The sequence below is a fragment of the Colossoma macropomum genome, unplaced genomic scaffold, assembly GCF_904425465.1.
Source record: "Colossoma macropomum unplaced genomic scaffold, Colossoma_macropomum, whole genome shotgun sequence".
Taxonomy (NCBI): domain Eukaryota; kingdom Metazoa; phylum Chordata; class Actinopteri; order Characiformes; family Serrasalmidae; genus Colossoma; species Colossoma macropomum.
This window is the reverse complement of record NW_023494805.1, coordinates 1,313,278-1,336,867: the sequence shown is the minus strand read 5'-3', so window position 1 is coordinate 1,336,867 and position 23,590 is coordinate 1,313,278. Positions and strand designations below refer to the sequence as shown.

The 23,590-nt window shown below is 39.6% G+C and overlaps 1 protein-coding gene across 1 annotated transcript; it reads right to left on the bottom strand.

Moving 5' to 3' along the window:
* Window positions 1–1,845: 1,845 nt before the first annotated feature.
* LOC118826324 (zinc finger protein 420-like) lies at window positions 1,846–22,708 on the bottom strand. The gene is made up of 4 exons (XM_036597265.1): window positions 22,645–22,708; window positions 8,085–9,739; window positions 7,531–7,813; window positions 1,846–4,157 (listed from the first exon to the last, which is right to left on the bottom strand). The coding sequence occupies exon 2, from the start codon at window positions 9,627–9,629 to the stop codon at window positions 8,103–8,105; it is 1,527 nt and encodes a 508-aa protein (XP_036453158.1). The 5' UTR covers window positions 9,630–9,739; window positions 22,645–22,708; the 3' UTR covers window positions 1,846–4,157; window positions 7,531–7,813; window positions 8,085–8,102.
* Between the last annotated feature and the right edge of the window lie 882 nt (window positions 22,709–23,590).

Sequence of the window (23,590 nt, the reverse complement as noted above, 5' to 3'; positions counted from 1 at the left end):
CTTGCTGGATCAGGGTGAACTAGAATTGGTGCTAAAGTGAATGATTCTTTCAGCCTGTGGACTCCACACTAGATACTTACGTGCACCCTTTAGGAGCGAAGTGAGAGGGGCGGCTAAAGTACTATAATTCCTGATGAAGTAATGGTAGAAATTGGTGAATCCTAATAAATTGTTGAAACTCCTTAATGGGGATGGGAACAGGTCGGTTCTTAATAGCATCAATCTTGCAATCATCCATAATTACACCTTCTGGGCTGATAACCAAAAAATGAAATCCTTTGTACATGAAATTCGCATTTCTCTCCGCTGGCATATAACTGTTTCTCTAAAAGTCTATGAAATACCTGGTGAACATGTTGAATGTGGGTCTCAAAATCGGGAATAAACTAAAATGTCATCTAGATAGGCAATTACAAATTTTCCAAGAATCTCTCTGTGTACATCATTAATGATAGACTGAAAGGCACACGGTGCTATGGAGAGTCTGAATGGCATTACCAAGTATTCACAGTGGCCATTGTTAGTAGAGAAAGCGGTTTTCCGCTCACCCCCCTCTTTATTGCGGATAAGGTTATATGTGCTACGGAGATCAAGTTTAGTGAATATCTTAGCTTCTGTGAGTTGTTCAAGGGCTACTGGTACCAAAGGCATGATCAGAACAAGTTGGTAAATTACAAAAATACAGTGAGGACTGCAGCAAAAAAACCCTCGCATTTGTCCACTGAACTGTCATTTTTATCTTGCTTACTAATGCTGAAGGGAGCAACTGGGACAGGAGATGATGGATTAACAGTGGCAGTCACTACTGGTGAACAATGATGAAACAGATCAGACACTTGCAGATTAAAAAACAAGGTTGTAGTTTACTTGAGAGCTTTGGAGTTTCACGGAGCATAGTCAGAACATGCCAGTGTCAAGACTACAGAGCACAATAACCAAACCAAGGGGGACGTTCAAAAAGAATCCAGTAACCAGATCAAGTAAAAAAAAACAAGAGATCAATAATGTGCAGCAATCAAACCAAAAGGGCAAACACGGCAAAAATAAAAAAAACTAATGATGTCACCCTTGAACCTGAAGCTTCAAGGCATGTGTCACAAAAATGACACTGGTTGCTTCAAACCACTGTGTTGAAGCTCAATTCATTCTACAATGATCATGTGACCACTGACTCATTCAAAAGTAGTAAAAAGTAGTAAATTCTTGTCGCTCTTCAAGGGTCATTCAAGGATTGAGAAGAGAGAAACCAAAACTAAAACAAATAGCAAGTGGAATTTAACCAGCAAGAAAAAGAGGGTGTTCTGTAGTTTGGGAACACTTTGAACTTTTGCCATTAAATAAGGTAGATGCCACTGTTGAGGTTCAGAGGTACCTTGCTGACCCAATTATTCCAAGGTCTGATGAGCCTTTGAGATTCTGGTCATGCACAGTGGAAAAAATCTCATTTCTGAACAAAAACTGAATAATACGTGTTCATGTCCACAATCGCACCACCCACCATTAAATAAAATGTCCACTGCAAAAGCACTACTTTCACATCCATTAGCACAAAATTCTGCCACATGTTAAATACATCATACATCAAGCCCACATGAATCTTGCTTTTTGGAAAAATAGAATGTATGCAATAATGTGAATGTAATAATTACATCAGAATAGTAGAATATAAAATGCATATATAGAATATAGAACACATTTCATTATTCAGCCATCACTACTTTGTCTAAGCATTCTGCTCAACACTGGATGTTTGTACCCAACACAGCAATAAGATTTTGAAGACATACACAACAAACGATTTAGTTTTATCAGTTGTTTTTATTGATACAACAAACGTCATGTTTTTAATGCACTGGAGAACAGATTTAACAAATCTGTTAAAAAAATATATATGAAACACCTTGTGGTGATGAGGCCTCGAGTAATGAATCTTTTTACGGAAAGTTTCAGTAGTTCAGAAAACTTCGGTTTGCCATCACTACAAAAAGCAGGTCATACACAGATGGTTGGGTTGAATCTATCCATCTATCAATCTATCTATCTGGGTGGGTGGGTGTGTGGGTGGGTGAGTTGGTTATCATGGCTGGGTATACAAGGAACATCCAACAAATGTTCAGGCTGTGCAAGCAAAATGGGTTTTGGCTCACCACTTTGTGCTGAACTTTGTGAGAGAAATGTTCAAAAAGATCTATCTTATCTACGTAATATTGCAAATAATTTAGGTTTTCACTATCTACCATACATAATATTGTGAAAAAGGAAATTCCAGAGAAATATCAGTCCTTGCAGGGCAAGGGTGGAAACCACTGTTGAATATGCCAAATGGGCTCAGGAGTACTCTGGAAAACTGTTGTCCCTTTACACAGTCCTCCACTGCATCAAGAAATGCAACTTGAAACTATTAGGTAAATAGAAAACTACAAATCAATTCTACACAGAAATGCTGCAGAGTTCTCTGGGTCTGAGTTCATCTCAGACGGTCCAAACGTCTGTGGAAATGTGTGCTGTGGACAGATGAGTTCAAGTGACAGCTTGCTTTTTGGGAAAATGAACATCGAGTTCTCTGTGCCAAAGTGGACCTCCCAGACTTTAGATTAGGACTTTAGAGAGACATGCTGCCATCAAGACAATGTATTTTCCTGGGAAGTCCATGGTCATTTCAGCAGGACAATGCCTGGCCTCATTCTGCACATGCTACAAGTGTGTGTGCTTGACTGGCCTGCCTGCAGTCCAGATCTGTCTGCTGTATGGAGTATCATGTAAAGGAAAATCAGACAGCAATGTCCACAGACTCCTCATATATCTATAAAATACTATACTTTTAACATTGGAAAGCTGTTCTTTGTACTTTTGTCAGTTATAGAAAGGTTAAATAGATTGAACCTTTTTATAACCTTAATGCTGTTAGTTCCTAATTGTGGTTGGAAGGTGTTTGGGCTAGCATTCCCATTTCATCGCTCACACTGTCATATAATTACTATGTAGTGTTGTGCATACTGCGCTAGTTGTGACTCATAACTTTGAAAGTCACCCCAGTGTTTCAACTTTACATTTGATACATGTTTTGTATAGGTCACATTCAATTCAGGTAAAAGAATGAATTATGTATTTACACAAAATGACATCAGCACACAAACAACAAATGACATCATGAATGCCCTGTGAAATTTCTATTTCAATGCTGTAAATAGAAAAGTGTCAAACTGTGATTTTTGTGGTTTTCCCATTAAATACTGTGTGTCTTTGCATTCCAATTGTTGGTTTGGTCATAAACCAGTCTGTACTTTAGCACAGGTCAAGAAAAGGGTCATACTGTGGGGAAGGGGTCCCTCCTACATGGTTCACTGTCCAGGGGGGTTACTTTATGGCTGGCTGAGTGCAGTTGGAGACCTTTAAAATAACTTCTTGGTATATTAGGTGCTTTTCAGTATGATATGGGAGATGGGAATTCCCTGCCATAATGAACGGACAAGGTCTCTTCAGTAACAGCTGCTATCACACTGGTGCCTCCTAGAGTCCTTTCTGCTCCGTCCTTCAGCCGGTAAGCTGGAAGCTGTAAAATCCACCATTTTTGAGCATGTGTAAATTCTTTGATTACATTCAGAGGAATTGAGGGGAGAGGATGTTTTCAGAACAAGGACATGTATGTCTAAGGCAGACAAGTCTGGAGTACTCTAATTTTACTGTAATAATCTTGTCTTGAAGACTATAGTTACAGTGCACAAATAGTGGCACCCCAGTACACATGATCAAAACAGGTTGCAAACATTATTACTTATCCTTTTGTTCTTTCACTCAAATATTAGCAAAAGTCTCATCTTTATTTAAAGTACATAGATTGAAAGTGAAAACTAAATCTTATCATGAAATAAATATGACATACTGTAGGTGCTTGGGTGTGTTGGTTCTTGAGAGCAGATTTTAGCAAAAGATTTTTTCATAGCCTGTTTTGAGCATGTGCATGTATTTCTGGATGGCACTGTAAAGGAGGGGTACTGTAAATGTGTGAATTTCAGCAAGGCTACTCATGTGAAAGTATCAGGTACATAACAGGTGATTAAAGTGAAAACTGAGTGAAGGCCATCTCATTTGGAAAGCATCTTTGGTGTTGATTCCTCCGTCCTCCCACCTTATCCTCATGTCCTCAGAGGGAGTAGCTAAGATGTGAGAAAAGAATGCAAGAAGAGAAAATGAGAACATATGACGAAGGATATGAGAGACACCCACTGTTTCACTAGTAAAATTTTTAACATTTATACTACATGGAGTTTAAAAAGAAAGCCTGTGGGTGGAGCCTCATTTGCAGAGGATTTTATCAACATCCACTACCAAACTTTGAATATGGTGTTGCCAGATATGTACTATCATTATGAGATCATGTCTGGTTCTGTAAGAGCACAGTTCAATTAGCTTTGAAATTTTGCTAATTCCCAAAACAGAGCTGTCTAGATCTGTTTCCATCTAAAGCTGAACTATGTCTCATAATGTAAAATAGGAATTACAACTTTCCTTTAAGAGCATGCAAACCAACCAGCTAACCTATGGCAGCAGTTTACAAATAAACTGAACAAAGCACATTTGATGTTATGAAAAACTAAGCAATTCCGTCCAATTCCAATCCAATTTAACATATTTATTAACCACTATGTTGTTATATTCTTATTTCTCAATTCTTTTAATGAATTTTGAACTTTACAATTGATACACCATTGAATGCACTTATAATATTTCACCAGTAGAGATGGTATCAACCAGATACTCAATGTCAGTATCAGCCTGATAGCAAAAATTTTGTATCAGCTAGAAAAAAAAGAACATATGATGTGAATATACGATAACACCTGTAGTCTTAAACATCACAGAACTGCTGGTCGCACAACAAAATAGTGATTCATGAAATAAAAGTAGCCTCATATATTCAAATGGTCGCCAGTTGTCTAGAGTCGAGCTGTACTGCAAGTATTAGTTCTGCATTTCTCTTGTAGGAGAAATTAACTAATGAATAAAAAAAGCTGTTTTGATCAGAGTCATGCTGTCGGCTCTATTTTAAAGTGATCAGTGTGAGTGCAGTACTTTTAGATGGTTAAGGGAAGGACTTCAATTAAAGATAAATCAACTTAAGCTCTATGTATAGATATGCACACATCACTTTGTTTGACTTGACACCAGGACTATTTCTATGTAAGGGAAACATACTTTGTAAAATAAAGTGGTTCTGATTCTGAAGATCTCATGCCAACACCACTACTATAAATTTTATATGGAGTTGGTCCCAATTTTGTTGCTATAACTACCTACTGTATGTTTTCACAGTACATGCTTTATTGCTTGGTGTTCTCCTTCTATTAGCTCGTTTTGTCTGCTGCTCCACCACTGAGCTGTTGATGCTTAATGGCATTTCCACTTTACAGTAACTGACTGGACTGATGGACTATCTGGGGAGGCCACATGTTGCTGACCTGCTGCTTCTCTGCACTGGCCTGCCTGATCTTTGAACCCATTGGACTGTTGGACTATCTGAGGAGGCTACCTGTTGCTGACCTGCTGCTTTTCTGCACCAGCCTGCCAGATCTCTAAACCTACTGGTAGTAGTTTTTAATGGCTGGTGAGTTTTAATGGCTGGTGTTGGTGGTGCACCATGTGGTTCAGGCACTCCACTGTCACATTTATGTCCTTTACAGGATGTAAACAAGTGGTCCTAGGTTTCAGTGGAATATTTGCTTTAAGACTGCTGACTTATTCAATCCTTGAAATCCATGATATCCTTCATTGATATCCTTCATTTAGTTCCTCTCCTTCACCACATGTACAGTAACAACTACTGTGTAACATGTACTGAAACCTGGCAACAGCTAGATTACTGTCAGCATCCTAGTATGCTGACACTACATGGGTATAGATGTGTATCCAAACTTCACTTGAAAGGAGAGAGATTTGGCTGTTGTCCACAACTATAGTCTAAAAATTACAGAATTTGTTTTTAAAAAAGAAAATGTCATATGAACGCATGGTGCTAAAAATTGTTGGTTCATTTCCTCTGCTTACAGTTCTAATTTATTGCCCTCCTAGATCTATCTCCAACTGCGTACTGCATGAAAGGGGCAGTTGTGGGCTAAGGGTTAGGAATCCAGCCTTGTGGCCGCAAGATTGCCAGTTTGATCCCTTGAACTGACAGGACGTGACTGAGGTGCCCTTGAGCAAAGCACCAAATCCCAACTGCTTCCCGGATGCCATGGATAGGGCTGCCCACCACTCTGGGCAAGTGTGCTCACTGCCCCCTACCAGTATGCGTCTTCACTAGCGTGCGTGTGGGTGTTTCACTACATAGATGGGTAAAATGCGGAGGTGAATTTCCCTGTTGTGGAATTAATAAAGGATAACTTATTTACTTATGATTTTATAAAAAGCTTACATTAGCCTGAGTTTTGCATCCTGCTATGATTTTATTCAGAGATTTCAATCTTCATATTATTGCTAACTGTTCCCTCAGATCTAAAGAATTTGGGTTTGGTATTCAGAAGCCCCTGAAAGCCTTCATTACATGTATCAGGTGTCTTAGGTAAGGGTTGTTTCTAAACTCTGCAGGGTGGTAGATCTCCAGGACCAATAAACCGAAAAGGTAAGCCAACCTCAATGTATCATTACCTACTACCTATAAGAACTCACTGTTTTTCCTCCCTGAGATTTCTCACCCATTTCTGCCCAACTGTGTGCTGTACTGCAAAAAAGTTTACATTTTCTGGGGGTATGGGTTTGCACCATATGAATTCCACCAGACCTTGCTGAAAAAAGTGGATTATTTTGGTCCCCCCATTTATGTTTAATTGCATTGATTTGTGTCACTAGAAATGGCAGACTTTCACATGCCATAAGCCTTGTCCATCAGATACTGGATTTCAAAAGAAAGATTGCACCACATTCTGCCCAGCAGTATGACATGCAAAAAATTATTTTACTCAGCAGGCAACCCTACACCTAAAACAACTGTATCTTTGACAGAAGAAATCATGGAAATGTATCACAAAATTATATTTACTAGCTAACAGTGAGACGTGGTCGAGGCCATCTTCCACATACCTAACACCTTCATACATTTCTCAAACTTTAAATCTGTACGCTGTCAAAGTTTAATTGTTCAGAAATTGTTCAACTGTCTCCATCAAATAAAATGCCTAGATACATTTGTTTTCTTCTATCAGCTCAAAAACTCCAGCCAGCCACCATTATTTCCTCAAATTGGCCAAAAATTTTATGGGACCATTTTCTGAACCTTAAATTATCCTTCAGGAGCCAACAGTCATGAAACATTGTGGAACAATTAAAAAATTTATACTCAAGGCAAAACGTAAGGGTCTACAATGACAAAACCTTATCTTCAAATCATAAAATACCACTAACAATAAACCTAGAATATTTACAATTAACCATTCAAGAACATTAAACTTCAACAGTGAAAACTGTAGGATAACCTGTGTTTCCATCTTTTATTCAGTGATTGTTATTCAGTAAGAATGGCATAGCTCAACTCACCACTGTGAAGTTCAGATGGAGGTTCAGTCAGGACCATTTTCTTCTCACTCAGTACAGCAGAGCTGGTTGTGGCTTTTTATTTCTTTTTATACACAGAAGATGAAACTGCAGCTTCTGTTTGTCTGCTTGGGCTTGAACAGCTTGCTGATTGGTGGATGCATTTTATTTTTCCTGAGTTGAATCACTTGACGCTGTGTGTCTGGGAAGAGGCTTGGATGGATCAAGACGCCTTCTTACAGAGCTGGTAACAGGTCGAACAGGTCTCTTCAGTTCTCAAATCTCTCTACAAAGAACAGAGAAAAACATAAAAAATATCATCATGATTTGTTTCTCTTTAGTCAGCCAAAACTGATTCTTCACAATTATCAAAATGATATACAAGGAACACCTACAGAAAAGTACAATTGTGATATCTTGGAACTTCTATTTAATAGACTTTGGATGCTATTAGCTATGATATACATTACTTCCTTAAGTTTTACAACACCAGAAAACAGCCTCCTTTGAAAAACAATGTATTTAAAATGTTTTATTATGTTTTTATACATTTTTACCTTTTCATGCATTTGTCTTTAAATTTGAACTTCGGAAGCTTTTCCCTCTGAGCAGTGATCAGGATTCTCTCTTATATGAAGGCGCTGGTGTTTCTTGAGGTTACTACTATCTCTAAAACTCTTTCCACACTCTGAGCAGTGATACGGTTTCTCTCCAGTGTGAATGCGCTGGTGATTCTTGAGGGATCCACTTTGTGTAAAACTCTGTCCACACTCTGAGCAATGATATGGTTTCACTCCTGTGTGAACACGCTGGTGTTTCCTGAAGGTACCGCTTTCTCTAAAACTCTGTCCGCACTCTAAGCAGTGATATGGTTTCTCTCCTGTGTGAACTCGCTGGTGATTCTTGAGGGAACCACTTTGCCTAAAACTCTGTCCACACTCTGAACAGTGATAGGGTTTTTCTCCTGTGTGAATGCGCTGGTGTTTCTTGAGGGAACCGCTTTCCGTAAAACTCTGTCCACACTCTGAACAGTGATAGGGTTTCTCTCCAGTGTGAATGCGTTGGTGTATTTGAAGATCACTCTGTCTACAATAACGTTTTCCACACTCTGAGCAGTGATAGGGTTTCTCTCCAGTGTGAATGCGTTGGTGTATTTGAAGATCACTCTGTCTATTATAACGTTTTCCACACTCTGAGCAGTGATATGGTTTCTCTCCCGTGTGAATGCGCTGCTGTTTCTTGAGGGAACCATTCCCTGTAAAATTCTGTCCAAATTCTGAGCAGTGATACGGTTTCTCTCCTGTGTGAATGTGCTGGTGTGTTAAGAGATTAATCTGTTGATTAAAACTCTGTCCATAGTCAGAGCAGGTATACAATTTCTTGCCTGTGTGAATGTGCTGGTGACGTTGGAGATGACCCAGTACAGTAAAACTCTTTCCACACTCTGAGCAGTGATACGGTTTTTCTCCTGTGTGAATACGCTGGTGTCTTTGGAAGTGACTCAGTACAGTAAAGCTCTTTCCACACACTGAACAGAAATATGGTTTCTCTCCTGTGTGAATGCGCTGGTGTATTTGGAGATTACTCTGTCTATTAAAGCTCTTTCCACACTCTGAGCACTGATATGGTTTCTCTCCTGTGTGAATAAGCTGATGTCTTTGGAGACTACTCAGTCTACTAAAACTCTTTCCACACTCAAAGCAGTCATATGGTTTTTCTCCAGTGTGAATACGCTGGTGTTTCTTGAGGGTACCACTTTCTCTAAAACTCTGTCCACACTCTGAGCAGTGATACGGTTTCTCTCCTGTGTGAATACGTTGGTGTGTTTGAAGATCACTCTGTCTAATGTAACACATTCCACACTCTGAGCAGTGATATGGTTTCTCTCCTGTGTGAATGCGCTGGTGTATTTGGAGACTTCTCTTTGCAGTAAAACTCTTCCCACACTCTGAGCAGTGATACGGTTTTTCTCCTGTATGAATGCACTGGTGTCTTTGGAGATCAGTCTGTAAAGTAAAACTCTTTCCACAAAATGAGGATGTCTGAGTACTAAAACTTCTGGACACCATGTCCTCACATTTAATCTTTTCTAATGTTAACATTGTGATGTGTTCCTTATGGTGGTGCTACTGTATGTTTTTGTGCAGGTAAATTAAGCAGGAAAGTGAACACCAGTAGCAGAAGAAAACTTGTTACAGGAGGTCAGTTCTTTCTGGAAGAGAAAAAGGGGAAAAAGTAAAAGGTCACATTCAATAAAATGGTGACAAATTCAGCAACTCAACAGTAGCGGCTTTTTAAATGTGAAATGCACAACATTCTTATTCTTAATAATGTCTTTTTACCATTTCATTTTTAATTGTCTTAACATGGGTACACATCAACAGTCCAGCACAGTTTGGTAGTTTCTCTGGTCAAACACACCTCCTAAACCTGCTAATTAACACAAGTGTAATCAGGTGTGTATGAGCACGTTAATCAACAAACTGTATGGGACACTGGCCTTCCGGGACCGGAGATGCGAGACCCTATTTTAACAGGCAGAACAGAAGTCCCCCCATTTGCAGGGGCATTTCCTCATTATCATGCTTCAGCTCTGCAAAAATAAACATGCATTTAGTCCTGTTTGGAGCTGCATTTTCACTGTCTGTAGCACGGCAGAATGGACTTTGTGTGGGAGTGTTTTTCAAAAGGCTGGAGCTGTGCTTCCTTCTGTTCAGGTGTTAGCAGCATGTGTAAAACTTATTTTTGCTCTAAACAACTAATGTAAAAGCAATAAAATGTTATTGTAGCATATCATAGCATGAAATACAATTGCCATATTTTTTTCCTTTTCAAGCATAAAGAAGCAGATTCAATCTAGTCAATCTATGCAATCTATTTTTGTAATATTTATGTCTTTAAAACAATGCTGAACTTTTATATTTAGGCTGTATTCCCAAACTATTACCAGCTTGCTAACATATAGCAGCTTTGAGTCACAAATTAGATAAAAATAAATAAACAACTAAATATCAAAAAAATTTTAAAAACCTTGGATGATATTGGTAAGCTAATAAATCAATAAAGGAAACATGTGAAAAGGTGATATAGAAAGATCTTTAAGAAATGTTTATCTAGCCAGAATGAAAGTCATATGTTTGGAGCTACATGCTTTCAGGAATGTTTGGTGGCATTGACAAAAGATTGGAGTACAACAGCAAAGCAGGACACTGACCTCATCTCTCATTAAATAGGCCAATGCCTGTGCCAGGCTTTTCTCATAATTTCACTTTTGGAGGGCTTAACATGATATGCATTTTGTTTTACATGATCGCCAACATCTCTATCATGTGTAATGTAAGTAGTTTTGCAGAGTGTAGAGATTATTAGATTAGATTAAGATTAGATTAAGTGACCCTTATTAGTCCAGCAACTTTCTGGTCACAAGGCTGGTCCCCTAACCTCCAGCCCATGACTGCCCATATATCAGAGATGCATCATTTTTAGCATAATTGGACAAGTTTAAAATTTTAGGTAGGAATGAGAGACAGTACGGATGGAGTAGCTCACTAAGGCATACAGTGTGAGACCATGAATTGCTTTGAAAGTTAGCAGGGGAAGTTTGTACTTGAGATGGGAGCAAACTGGTTACCAGTGAAGCTGATGGAGGATTTGAATGAACTGAAGCTGGCTAAACAATTTAGCAGGGAGACCATTAAAGAGGAAGTTGCAATTATCAATGCAGAAGAAAATGAAGGCGATGACCAGCACTCACTGTACACTCTACACTCCGATGTAAAGTCAGAGCCGATAGCTCATCTGCTGCTGCATAGTTTGTGTTGGTCATCCTCTAGTCCTTCATCAGTGGTCACAGGACGCTGTTGGCTGGATATTTTTGGTTGGTTGACTATTCTCAGTCCAGCAGTGACACTGAGGTATTTAAAAACTGAAGGAGTGGAGGATGACCAACACAAATTGTGCAGCAGCAGATGAGCTATCGTCTCTGACTTTACATCTACAAGGTGGACTGTAGGGGTGCGGGGAAAAATTGATTCTTAGATGCATCGCGGATGTGAACAACTCTGAATCGATTAACAAATGTCAAAAATCGATTTTCTAAATATTTGATTTATAATGAAATGTTGACGGAACGCAAAAGGTGGAACTTGGAAGTGGGTAAGCGCAGCGCCCGGACAGTCTGTGGCGGTACATAACAAAAACACTACTGGATGAGTGAGAAATCCGACCGGCTCCCTCTGCATTAAAAGCCAGGTTAGATCAGGAGTCACAACCCAAATGATAAGAAGAGCCATTTTGTCCCTTCAACAAAAAACAAACCACATTGGGAGCTGCAACAATTAATGTCCAGTATGTGTCAGTGTGTGCTGATGTCCTAGTATAGGCTAAACAATATAAACGAGAGCGCAGATTTCCTTCGCTCTGCTTTAAGTTTTAGCTTTAGCCGCTTTCCTCCCCTTTCCCTCAGGAAACTTTTAATCAAAACTAGAGCAGCTTATTGTAAAATGTCTCTCAGCGTTTGACTGTTTTACGAGGCTGAAGTCGCTTCTCATTCGGTTTTTCCCGTTCCACCTTAAATTCTGACTGAGGCGCCGAATGTAAATGTGACACCATTTAAAGGTGGAGCAGGAAAATTAGAAAGAGAAGTGACTTCATCTTCGTAACTGTTTACTGTTTGACAGTCTCTCGTTGCAGATTTAACGTACCAGGAAACCAACTGCGCTGCTTATAAATGCAAATAACGCATTGTTGCTAGGTGACCTGCAGTCTGCATGCCAATTCTCAGTCGTTGAGAAACAGGGCTTTCGCGCTATGCTGCACATGCCCCGTCTCAAAGATATTTATTGACACAGCGATTCCCCTGCCCCACTCTCTACAACGAGACCAAAACCCAAGCTATAAAATCACTAAAGAAAACGGGTAGAATAGCTGTAACACGCTGCACGGACATCCACTGCCACGGGATCTTATTTCACTGTAACTATTTAATCACAGATGAGTGGCAGCAGCGTCTCATGTGCTCTAAACAAAAGCAGTGAATGAGAGCCTTTCCAGTTCACTTACCACATCACTTCCATTTGATTTATTAATAAGAGATATTGGAAGTAAATTCATCATTGATCATTACAAATACTTTAGTTTAAAAGTACCAAGTCACTTTAAATAACAACACTGAGTCACTTAGTCACTTTAAAATATATATTGTCTCTATATTCTGTGTATATTTTGTATATATTTAATATATGTCAGTTAGTTTTTCTTGTATTTTTATTTTTAATTATTTTCTTTCTGTACAGTGATTAGCTGAGCCTCACCACAAGCATTTCAATGCATAATGTCCTGACATGTGCAAGTAACAAATAAACTTGAAACGTGAACTCACACAGTGAGAACATATAAATGCTGTATAGAAAAAAAAAGATGCATCGAGATGCATCGATAATCGCTTTGTAATCGCATCGCAGCCCTCTGAATCGTAATCGAATCGTGAGGTGCCTAGAGATTCCCACCCCTAGTGGACTGACAAAGTAGGAGTGTTTAATGGAGTAGACAGTGAGTGTACAGTGTTTAAAAACTCCAGCAGCACTGCTGTGTCTGATCCACTCGTACAAGCGCAACACACTAACACATCACCACCACCCAAATGCTCTGTGAGGATCCATGGGGGTCCTGACCACTGAAGAACAGGGTAAAAGGGGGCTAACAAAGTATGCAGAAAAACAAATGGACTACACTGTGTAATTGTATAACTACAAAGTGCACCTATATAGTACATGGAGCTGATAAAATGGACAATGAACATAGAAACAATCATAATGTTATGCCTGATCGTTGTATGTACAACCGTGAAGCTCAGGATAAGTTGTAAGTGCAGTAGGCTGTAAACATTCAGTAAGTTGTGCAGGATGGAGTGCAGAGTCTGCCAAGAACAACAACTAACAGAAAATCATGTTTAACTTTAAACAAAAACAAAAAACCTAAGGTGGAGTCTTTGGCTAGGTTTACACAGCAGGTAAAAGCCCAAATACTATCTTTTTCTCTGTATGTGACACAGATGTGGGTCTGTGTGTCAGTGTGAACAGCAATAAATGCATTGAATGTGACATCTTCAATTCTGATTTGAGATGCTTCCATACACTATGTTGCCAAAAGTATTCACTCACCCATCCAAATCATTGACTTCATGTGTTCCAATCACTTCCATGGCCACAGGTGTACAAAACCGAGCCCCTAGGCCTGCAGACTGCTTCTGCAAACATTAGTGAAAGAATGGGTCGCTCTCAGGAGCTCAGTGAATTCCAGCGTAGTACCATGATAGGATGCCACCTGTGCAACAAGTCCAGTAGTGAAATTTCCTCGCTACTAAATATACCACAGTCAACTGTCAGTGGTATTACAACAAAATGGAAGTGATTGGGAATGACGGCAAAGTGGTCGGCCACATAAAATGACAGAGCGAGGTTAGCGGATGCTGAGGCACATAGTGCGCAGAGGCCGCCAACTTTCTGCAGAGTTAATTGCTACAGATCTCCAAACTTCATGTGGCCTTCAGATTAGCTCAAGAACAGCACAGAGAGCTTCATGGAATGGGTTTCCATGGCTGAGCAGCTGCATCCAAGCCTTACATCACCAAGCACAATGCAAAGCGTTGAATGCAGTAGTGTGAAGCACTGCCACTGGACTCTAGAGCAGTGTAGACGTGTTCTCTGGAGTGACGAAACATGCTTCTCCGTCTGGCAATCCAATAGACGAGTCTGGGTTTGGTGGATGCCAGGAGTTGGGCTCGGCCCCTTAGTTCCAGTGAAAGGAACTCTTAATGCTTCAGCAGACCAAGAGATTTTGGACAATCCCAACTTTGTGGGAACAGTTTGGGGACGACCCCAACATGACTGTTTGGTGTCGAAGAACTTGACTGGCCTGCACAGAGTCCTGACCTCAACCCGATAGAACACCTTTGGGTTGAATTGGAGTGGAGACTGCAAGCCAGGCCTTCTCATCCAACATCAGTGCCTGACCTCACAAATGCGCTTCTGGATGAAGCGTCAAAAGTTCCTATATACACACTTCTAACCCTTGTGGAAAGCCTTCCCAGAAAAACTTAAGCTGTTACAACTGCAAAGGATGGGCTGACATCATATTGAACTCTATGGATTAAGAATGGGATGTCACTCAAGTTCATATGCGTGTGAAGGCAGAGGAGTGAATACTTTTGGTATTGTGTATGTGGTACTGAAATCCAATACGTATCCGATCTGTGGCAATGTGACTCAGTCTGAACAGCCAGATCGGAATTCATGTGACTTTTACGTCAGTCCAACTCGACATTCGTTATAATTTCACGCTAATGAGGCTCACAAAAATTTAGGCTGATGTTTCTGTACCAAAAAATTAGAAGAGACTCATCACAGCTGCTCCATGTTCGCAGAGATTTCGAGACCGAAGCTGCAGCATCAAAAAAAGTTTAAAAAATTGCCCGTGGCCATGGCCGAATGAAGCGCCCTTTTTACGGCAAAATCGCACACATTCTGGGTGACGAGCCATCAACCATTGGAACTTTATAATCGCTCAAGTGATGCTACGAAAATGAAACAGGACCCTCCGGGAGCAACAGGCGTTGGCTGGCGATCATGACCGTTTAACTCTGGACCAGTATGACACATGAAGCGTTGTTCTTTTGTGCATTTGGTCAGTTTAGGAGCGTGATCTGTTCAGACTGATGTCGCATACAGGAGTCCTTTAAAAGACAATGTGAACAGCCAAACAAAAAAACAAAAACAAAAAAAAAAATTACATTTGATGAGAAAATCTGATTTGGGGCACTTTTATGTGCTGTGTAAATGTAGCCTTTGTTACCAGTTGAATAGCATTATGTTTTGGCTGCTCAAAATCATGACAATCTGCCATCCCTAGTCTGCAATCACTGTTTAGCTTCAGAGAAACAGGGTAAAAGCGGCACCTTCTGGAACTGTAAAAGCCAGTCCTAAACTGGTTCTGCTCGGAGTGAATCGATTAGATTATAATTGCAAGAATTTGACATTTAATTTACAACAAACACTGGTTCTCCACTGAGATGGCGAAGCTATCCATAGGCAAGGACCTCTGACGATGGTCCATATGAAAAGGTTAAATGTGCGGTCTTCAAAGCAGTGAAATGCAAATAGGGATAAAATGGAACAGAACTGCTTCCCAAATGACTGTTCTTTTGTCTAAGGGAAATTCCAGACCATCACCAATTAGTAGCCAAAAGCCTCAAAATGTTGCAGACCCCCCACTGACAAACAAGCTAAACATCTTTTACTCAAGAATAAAAAAAAAAAAGAACATCTTCTGTCCCACTCCCAGAACCTACAACCCCCACCACTGAATATCAAGTCAGCCATGTTCTCAGGGGAAGAGTAGGAAAGGTTTGTTGAACTGAAGTCAGCAGATGACACTACCCTTTTAGGAACAGGAAAAAAAAAATGACCATTTACCTCCAAAAAGAAAGCCCAACCTACTGCCCACACAGGCTATGCACAGCTTCAGTCAGCTAACCAAAGTCCTACAAGTTTCTACATACTTTCATTCTGTAGGAGCTCAAATGGGACAGTTAAACCTCAATAGTTATGAAAAAGAAGCAGCAGTGCCTGCACATCCTGAAATGGGTAAAAAGTTTGAACTGTTTTAGAGCACCATATAAAATTCAGCACACATTCCACCCCTGTTTGCTTCTTCTCTACACTGTTGCTCATCTAATGTAATTTACAACCCCATCTCCAAAAAAATTGGAATGCTGTGCAAAATGTAAACAAAAACAAAATGCAATGATATGCAAATCACTTAAATACTAAATTTCATTTAAAATAGTACAAAGACAACATATCAAATGTGGAAGCTGAGAGATTTTACTGTTTTTTGAAAAATATTTGCCCATTTTGAATTTGATGCCAACAACATGTTCCAAAAATGTTGGGACAACAAAGAGCTAGTAAAGTTGTGTAATGCTAAAACAAAAGGGGGATTATTGGCAACAGGTCAGTAACATGACTGGGTAAAAAAGAGCATCCCAGAGAGGCTGAGCCTTTCAGAAGTAAAGATGAGGAGGGGTTCACCACTCTGTAAAAGACTGCACAATCAAATAGTGCAACAATTCAAGAATAACATCTCAACATAAAATAGCAAATAACTTTTGCCTTTTATCATCTACAGAACATAATATCATTAAAAGATTTAGAGAATCTGGAGAAATCTATGCATGTACGGGACAAGGCTGAAAACCAGTATTTGCTGACTGTGATCTTTGGGCCCTCAGGCAGCACTGCATTAAAAACAGACATGATTCTGTAGTGGAAATCACTGCATGGGCTCAGAAACACTTCTGAAAACCACTGCCTGTGAAAACAGTTGTGAAAACATTGCTGCATCCACAAATGCAGTTAAAACTCTAAAATGCAAAGAAGAAACCAAATATAAACAGGATCTAGAAATGTGTCTCTGTGTCTCTGCCCCGAATTAAATCTAAATCTAAACGTAGAATAACTCAATCAGCCCGTTTCGACAACCTGATCAATATTAAATCATATTCAGATGATAGCAGCAACACCTCAACTCTAAAATTTGGGTTACTCAATATAAGATCACTAAACTCAAAAGCAGTAATCATAAATGAATTTATAAGTGATCATAAATTTGACGTTTTTTGTCTTACTGAAACATGGGTTAGACAGGATGATTATTCAGCACTAAATGAAGCCACCCCCATGGGCTATAATTATGTACACAGCCCACGATTATCAGGCAAAGGAGGTGGATTATGTGTAATCTACCAGAATACTCTAGATATCAGTCAGAAACAATGTGACATCTTCACTTCTTTTGAGGTTCTCTCCATCAACGTTACTAATCCGGACACAAAAAAGAAGGCATTTTCATTATTTAACATTTATAGACCACCAGGACCCTACATAGAATTTCTAAAAGAATTTAGTGATTTCGCTGCAAACCTAGCTGTGTGCAATGATAAAGTAATGATTGTAGGAGATTTTAATGTCCATTTTGAGAAGGCAGATGACCCACTAAAAAAGGCGTTTACTTCAATCCTAGACTCTGTTGGTATCACCCAAAATGTAACAGGGCCTACACACTACTGTAGTCACACTTTAGATCTAGTTCTGACACTCGGACTTAACATAGACAGGCTTAATATCTTACCCCAAACCTCAGTAATCTCCGACCATTACCTAATCTCTTATGAGCTACGTCTTAGCCATAATACATGTACGTCCCCTCGCTATTCTGCAAAGCGTGCAATAAAACCACTTACCGCCCTAAAATTCATAGAAAACCTCCCAGTACTAACAACCCTAGTCTCCACTCCATCAGACCCAATGGAGCTAGATGTATTAACCGACTATTTAGAAAATACCTTCCGATCTACTTTAGAAAATGTGGCGCCACTAAAAATCAAAAGGATAAGACAGAAAAAGCTCGCCCCATGGTACGATGATAAAACCCGTACCTTAAAACAAACAGTACGGAAACTAGAGCGGAAATGGCGATCAACCAAGCTGGAAGTGTTCCACTTGGCCTGGAAGGACAGCCTTATAGAGTATAGAAATGCTCTCACTAAAGCTCGCTCAGCATATCTGGCCTCGCTGATCGAGAACAATAAAAATAATCCTAGAGTACTGTTTAGTGTGATCTCTAGAATTACAAAAAATCAGGCAGGTACTGAACCACAAATTCCGGCGACCCTCACCAGTGAAGTTTTTATGGACTTTTTTAATAATAAAATCGAAAATATTAGACAACAAATTCAACCCACAGTATTAAATCCAACTTGGCTGTCATCTGACATGGCTGATATAAAACATAACATAGCTGCAGAAGAAAGGCTTGAAAATTTCTACCCACTCCCACAGCTAGAACTAGAGAAGATTATCTCCTCTGCAAATTGTACAACCTGCACACTTGATGCAATCCCCTCAAAATTACTCAAAGAAGTACTACCAGTTATCATTAATCCTCTTTTAACTATAGTAAACTCGTCCCTTAGCCTGGGCCATGTACCCAGAGCTTTTAAACTAGCAGTTATTAAGCCCCTGATCAAGAAACCAAACCTTGATGCTAGTGTATTGTCTAATTACAGGCCTATATCTAACCTGCCATTTATATCTAAGATCTTAGAAAAAGCTGTAGCCCAGCAACTTAGTTCATATCTACATAAGAACCACATATTTGAGAAATTCCAATCTGGATTCAGGCCACATCACAGCACTGAGACAGCTCTAGTTAAGATAACAAATGATCTTCTTCTTGCCTCTGATCAAGGCTACGTATCCCTGTTAGTGCTACTTGACCTCAGCGCAGCTTTCGATACGATAGACCACAATATTCTCCTTGAAAGGTTAGAAAACATGGTTGGAATCACAGGGACAGCCCTATCATGGTTCAAATCTTACTTAACGGAACGTTATCAGTTCGTAAAGGTAAATGACTTATCTTCCAATTATTCACAAGTAAGATCTGGAATTCCGCAAGGCTCTATTTTAGGACCATTATTATTTACATTATACATGTTACCGTTAGGCACAGTTATAAGTAGCCATGGCATTAACTTTCACTGTTACGCAGACGATACGCAACTGTACATATCAGCCAAGCCTGATGACAAATACAGGTTAAAGAAAATAGAGGACTGTGTAAAAGATGTGAAGGGTTGGATGTCGCGTAACTTCCTCCTCCTAAACAGTAACAAAACAGAGGTTCTCCTTCTGGGTCCAAAAGTGGCAAGAAATAAATTATCAGATTTAACTTTAAATCTCGCTGACTTTCCAGTTATACCAGGTTCAGCAGCAAAAAATCTTGGTGTAATACTCGATCCAGATTTATCATTTGATCAACACATAGGCAGCATCACTAGGACAGCTTTTGTACATCTTCGCAATATCGCCAGAATAAGAAATGCCTTATCGCTGCACGATGCAGAAACATTAGTACATGCCTTTATTACCTCAAGGCTAGATTACTGTAACGCATTACTGTCAGGATGCACCAGCAGGAATTTAAGTAAACTTCAACTAGTTCAAAATGCTGCAGCCAGGGTTCTCACTAAAACTAGAAAATTTGATCATATCAGTCCAGTTCTATCATCACTCCATTGGCTGCCTGTTAAATTCCGTATTGATTACAAAATTCTTTTATTGACGTATAAAGCTCTACATGGGCTCGCTCCTGAGTACCTGCAAGACCTTATTTCCCTTTACGAGCCACCACGATTACTCAGATCACAGAGTGCTGGCTTTTTAATAGTTCCCAGAATTCAGAAGGTTTCATCTGGGGGAAGAGCCTTTTCTTATAAAGCCCCCAAACTCTGGAATGATCTTCCAGAAAATGTTCGGGACTCAGACTCAGTCGCAATATTCAAATCTAGGCTGAAAACTCATTTGTTTAGTTTAGCTTTTGGTAGCTAATGTTTCCCCTTGGATAAAGGCAGCAGATCCAGGGGTCCATGGACGCAGGGAATTATAGTAAACTGAGACGCTGGTGCTGTCGTCCCGCCGCTCACACGCGATCACTCAGGTTTGTGGACGGTGGAGCGGAGGAATGCCAGATTGTTTCAGGGTGCTCCCGTGTCTGTGTGCCCTTTTGGTTCTCTCCTTTTAGTTAAGCTGTTATAGTCAGATCTGCCGGAGTCGTTAGCCACACTCTGGAAATGTTTTACATACTACTATACATACACCCATACAGAAATAAACTAACTCCATTTCCCTACCTTTCTTCCGAGAAAACGACTGCTCACCTGTCCGGCCGGACACTGCTGGATGATTGTTTGTAGAGCTCTCCGGCTACCCGCTTCAGACCAGTTACCCACAACCCAGTCACCGCCACCTGCCTTGGACTGGCTGCCCACTCTACACTGAAGTCTCCTAACTATTACTACTATTACTATTAATATTAGTAGAATAATAATTTTGTACGTAGTTTGACCAGAGGAGGATGGGTCCCCCCATGTGAGCCTTGGTTCCTCCCAAGGTTTCTTCCTCAACTGAGGGAGTTTTTCCTTGCCACTGTCGCCCCTGGCTTGCTCACCTGGAGGATTTACATTTCATGTTGAAACTTTGTTCTAAACGGATTTCTGTGAAGCTGCTTTGTGACAACATCAGTTGTAAAAAGCGCTATACAAATAAATTTGATTTGATTTGATTTGATTTGATCTAGAAATGCTGCCACCTTCTCTGGGCCTGAGCTCATTTAAAATGGACTGAGGGGAAGTGGAAGAGTGTTCTGTGGTCCAACATTTCAAATTCTTTTTGGGAATCATGGACACTGTGTCCTCCGGACTAAAGACCACTCAGCTTGTTGTCAGTGCACAGTTCAAAAGCCAGTATTCATGATGGTACAGGGGTGCATTAGTGCAGTAATAAAGGATTCTCTTATGTGCACATCTGTGTGGGCACCATTAATGCTGAACGATATATGCTATACGACATGTTTTGGCAACATATGCTGCCATCCAGACAACGTCTTTAACAAGGAAGGCCTTGTTTATTTCAGCAAGACGAAGTAAAACCACATTCGGCATGTGTTACAGCAGCATTACTCCATATTAAAAGAGTCCGGGTGCTAAACTGACCTGCCTGCAGTCCAGACCCATCACCACTGAAAACATCTGCCACATTATGAAATTAAAAATACTACAAATAAGCCCCTGAACTGTTGAGCAGCAGAAATCCTAGATCAAGTAAGAACAGGAAAACATTTCACTTTCAATGCTACAGCAGTGTCTCTCAGTTCCCAAATGCTTACAGAGTGCTGTTAAAAGAAGAGGTGATGAAACACAGTGGTAAACAGGCCCCCGTCCCAACTTTTTTGGAACGTGTTGTTGGCATCAAATTCAAAATAGGCATAAATTTTTCAAAAAACAAAATTTCTAGTTTCAACATTTGATATGTTGTCTTTGTACTATTTTCCTTTAAAACTATGGTTTACATCATTTGCATATCATTGCATTCTGTTTTTATTTATATTCTGCACAGCGTCCCAACTTTTTTGGAAATGGGGTTGTACAGCAAATTGCAAGATGAGCAGAGAAAATCACTGACTGGTAGGTCTTCACCCTCAAAACCAGTATTCATCTAGGATGTGGAAGAGGGTGGGGCAGTTTCACAGAGGACCCCTCACCCACTGGTCACTCTTATTGCATCTAAATGGTTAAATCTATGGCTATCAGAAGCCAAATGGAAAGTCTCCTGAACCCTAAAGGGAACAGTAATATTAAACAGTATGGGACTGGATTTACAGACCATTTTTGGGCAGCATGCAGGCTGGTCAGAAACACACTAAACAGCTCTGCTCTTCTGAAAGCCTTCAATCACTCACCATAGAATAAAACTACTATATAAAGCCAAACTCCAGGACCCTCTATTATCACTAAATCTAAATCCAGAAGCGGACCCCACTGGCAACCCTCCTACCTAGGCTTAAGCAGTGACACCTCACCCGAACCTGACCAACAGCACCCCCACCCAAACTGGACCAAGACCCTCCCACCAAACAAAGAAAGCAACCCCCATCCAAACTGAACCACTCAAACACGTTTTCATTTCAATTAAATAAAAACAAGTAGTAAAAATAACCTTGCAAAAAAGTTGTAGTTGCTGTAAAATAAACTCTAATTGCTGAGCGGCTTAATGAACTGCAGTGAAAGCAGAATATTCCGCTTCTACCAGCATGATAACTGGATCCGTTTCCTCTGAAATAAAGCTTCGAAAGGAGAGGAGCTAAACCAGCACAACAGAATTCAATTAAACCTCTAACAGGAACCAAGAACTAAATGTTACTGACTGAAACTGAACTGAGAAAAAAACTAACCCTGTTCTCGTTTTAAAACACTCAGGAAAGTACAAATCTAAAACTTCTGACCAGTTTCTTCTCATCTCTGACCTCCAACACCATTACCACCCAAATCACAGAGCTAAGCGCTAACATTAGCCGCCTCAGCTCAGCGCAGTGTGGGTGAAGGTGCTGCTGAGTTAGCTCACTTATTTCACATCTTATGTTTTAAAAAGAGGATATTTCTCCATCACTCGCAGTAAAAACCGTGTAAACAGAGTAAAAAAGCGATAAACAGCGATTTACCTTCAGCAGATCAGCTCCTGTTTCTCTTTGTAACGCAGAGCGCTGCTGCTGCTTCTTCTCTGCTTCACTGTCTTTGCAGAACCACACTTGTAAGACTTGCGCCCCCACCTGGCATCAAATTTAAAATATTGAAAAAAAAACCAAAAAAAAACACAATAAATATTTTCTCAACATTTCATATATTGTCTTTGTACTGTTTTCAATTACATATACCTAACATGTAATTAAATTAATTGTACATAATTGCATTGTTTTTATTTACATTTTGCACAGCATTCCATTTTTTTAAAAATGGGGTGTAATTAATTTAAAAAGATAGATGAATAAATAAATTGGTAAATAAATAATACAACAAAAATAAAATAAAATAAATAAATAAAATAAAATAATAATAAAAAATAAAAAATAAAATAATCTCTCTCTCTCTCTCTCTATATATATATATACATATATGTTTATATATCTATATATATATATATATATATATATATATATATATATATATATAAATGAATGAGTTAATTACTCATAAATTCATTTGTTTCTTATTTGTTAAAAGCCACTTGAACGCAGTACTCGCCGAATACAACATTAAAATTTTTCATACTTACTGTGATACAAAAATCAGAAATAAGGGTTAATTCTTAGCTATCACTGCGAGACGAGAGTGAGTTTAAATCCCTTATTAGAATAAAAGCTAAATACAGATACAGACAGAGTGTGGAACATGATTCAAGAGTAAAACTCTCTCCTTTAGTACCCAACATTATGGACTTATATGCAGTATGTCAAGCACACTCCTCTCTTTAATCTGTAGGAAGTTATTATTGTGTGTGTTTGTGTATGTGTGGAGCTGGGGGGGCATATACAGTCGTTTTTTATTGTTTATTGAGCTGAGCTACACTTTAGCCTAGTATGCAGACCTTTCTTGGCTTCGTTTTGGAAG

What these genes read in the sequence shown, in the direction of transcription:
- LOC118826324 (XM_036597265.1), bottom strand. Translation starts at nt 9,629, where the DNA reads ATGTTAACATTAGAAAAGATTAAATGTGAGGACATGGTGTCCAGAAGT.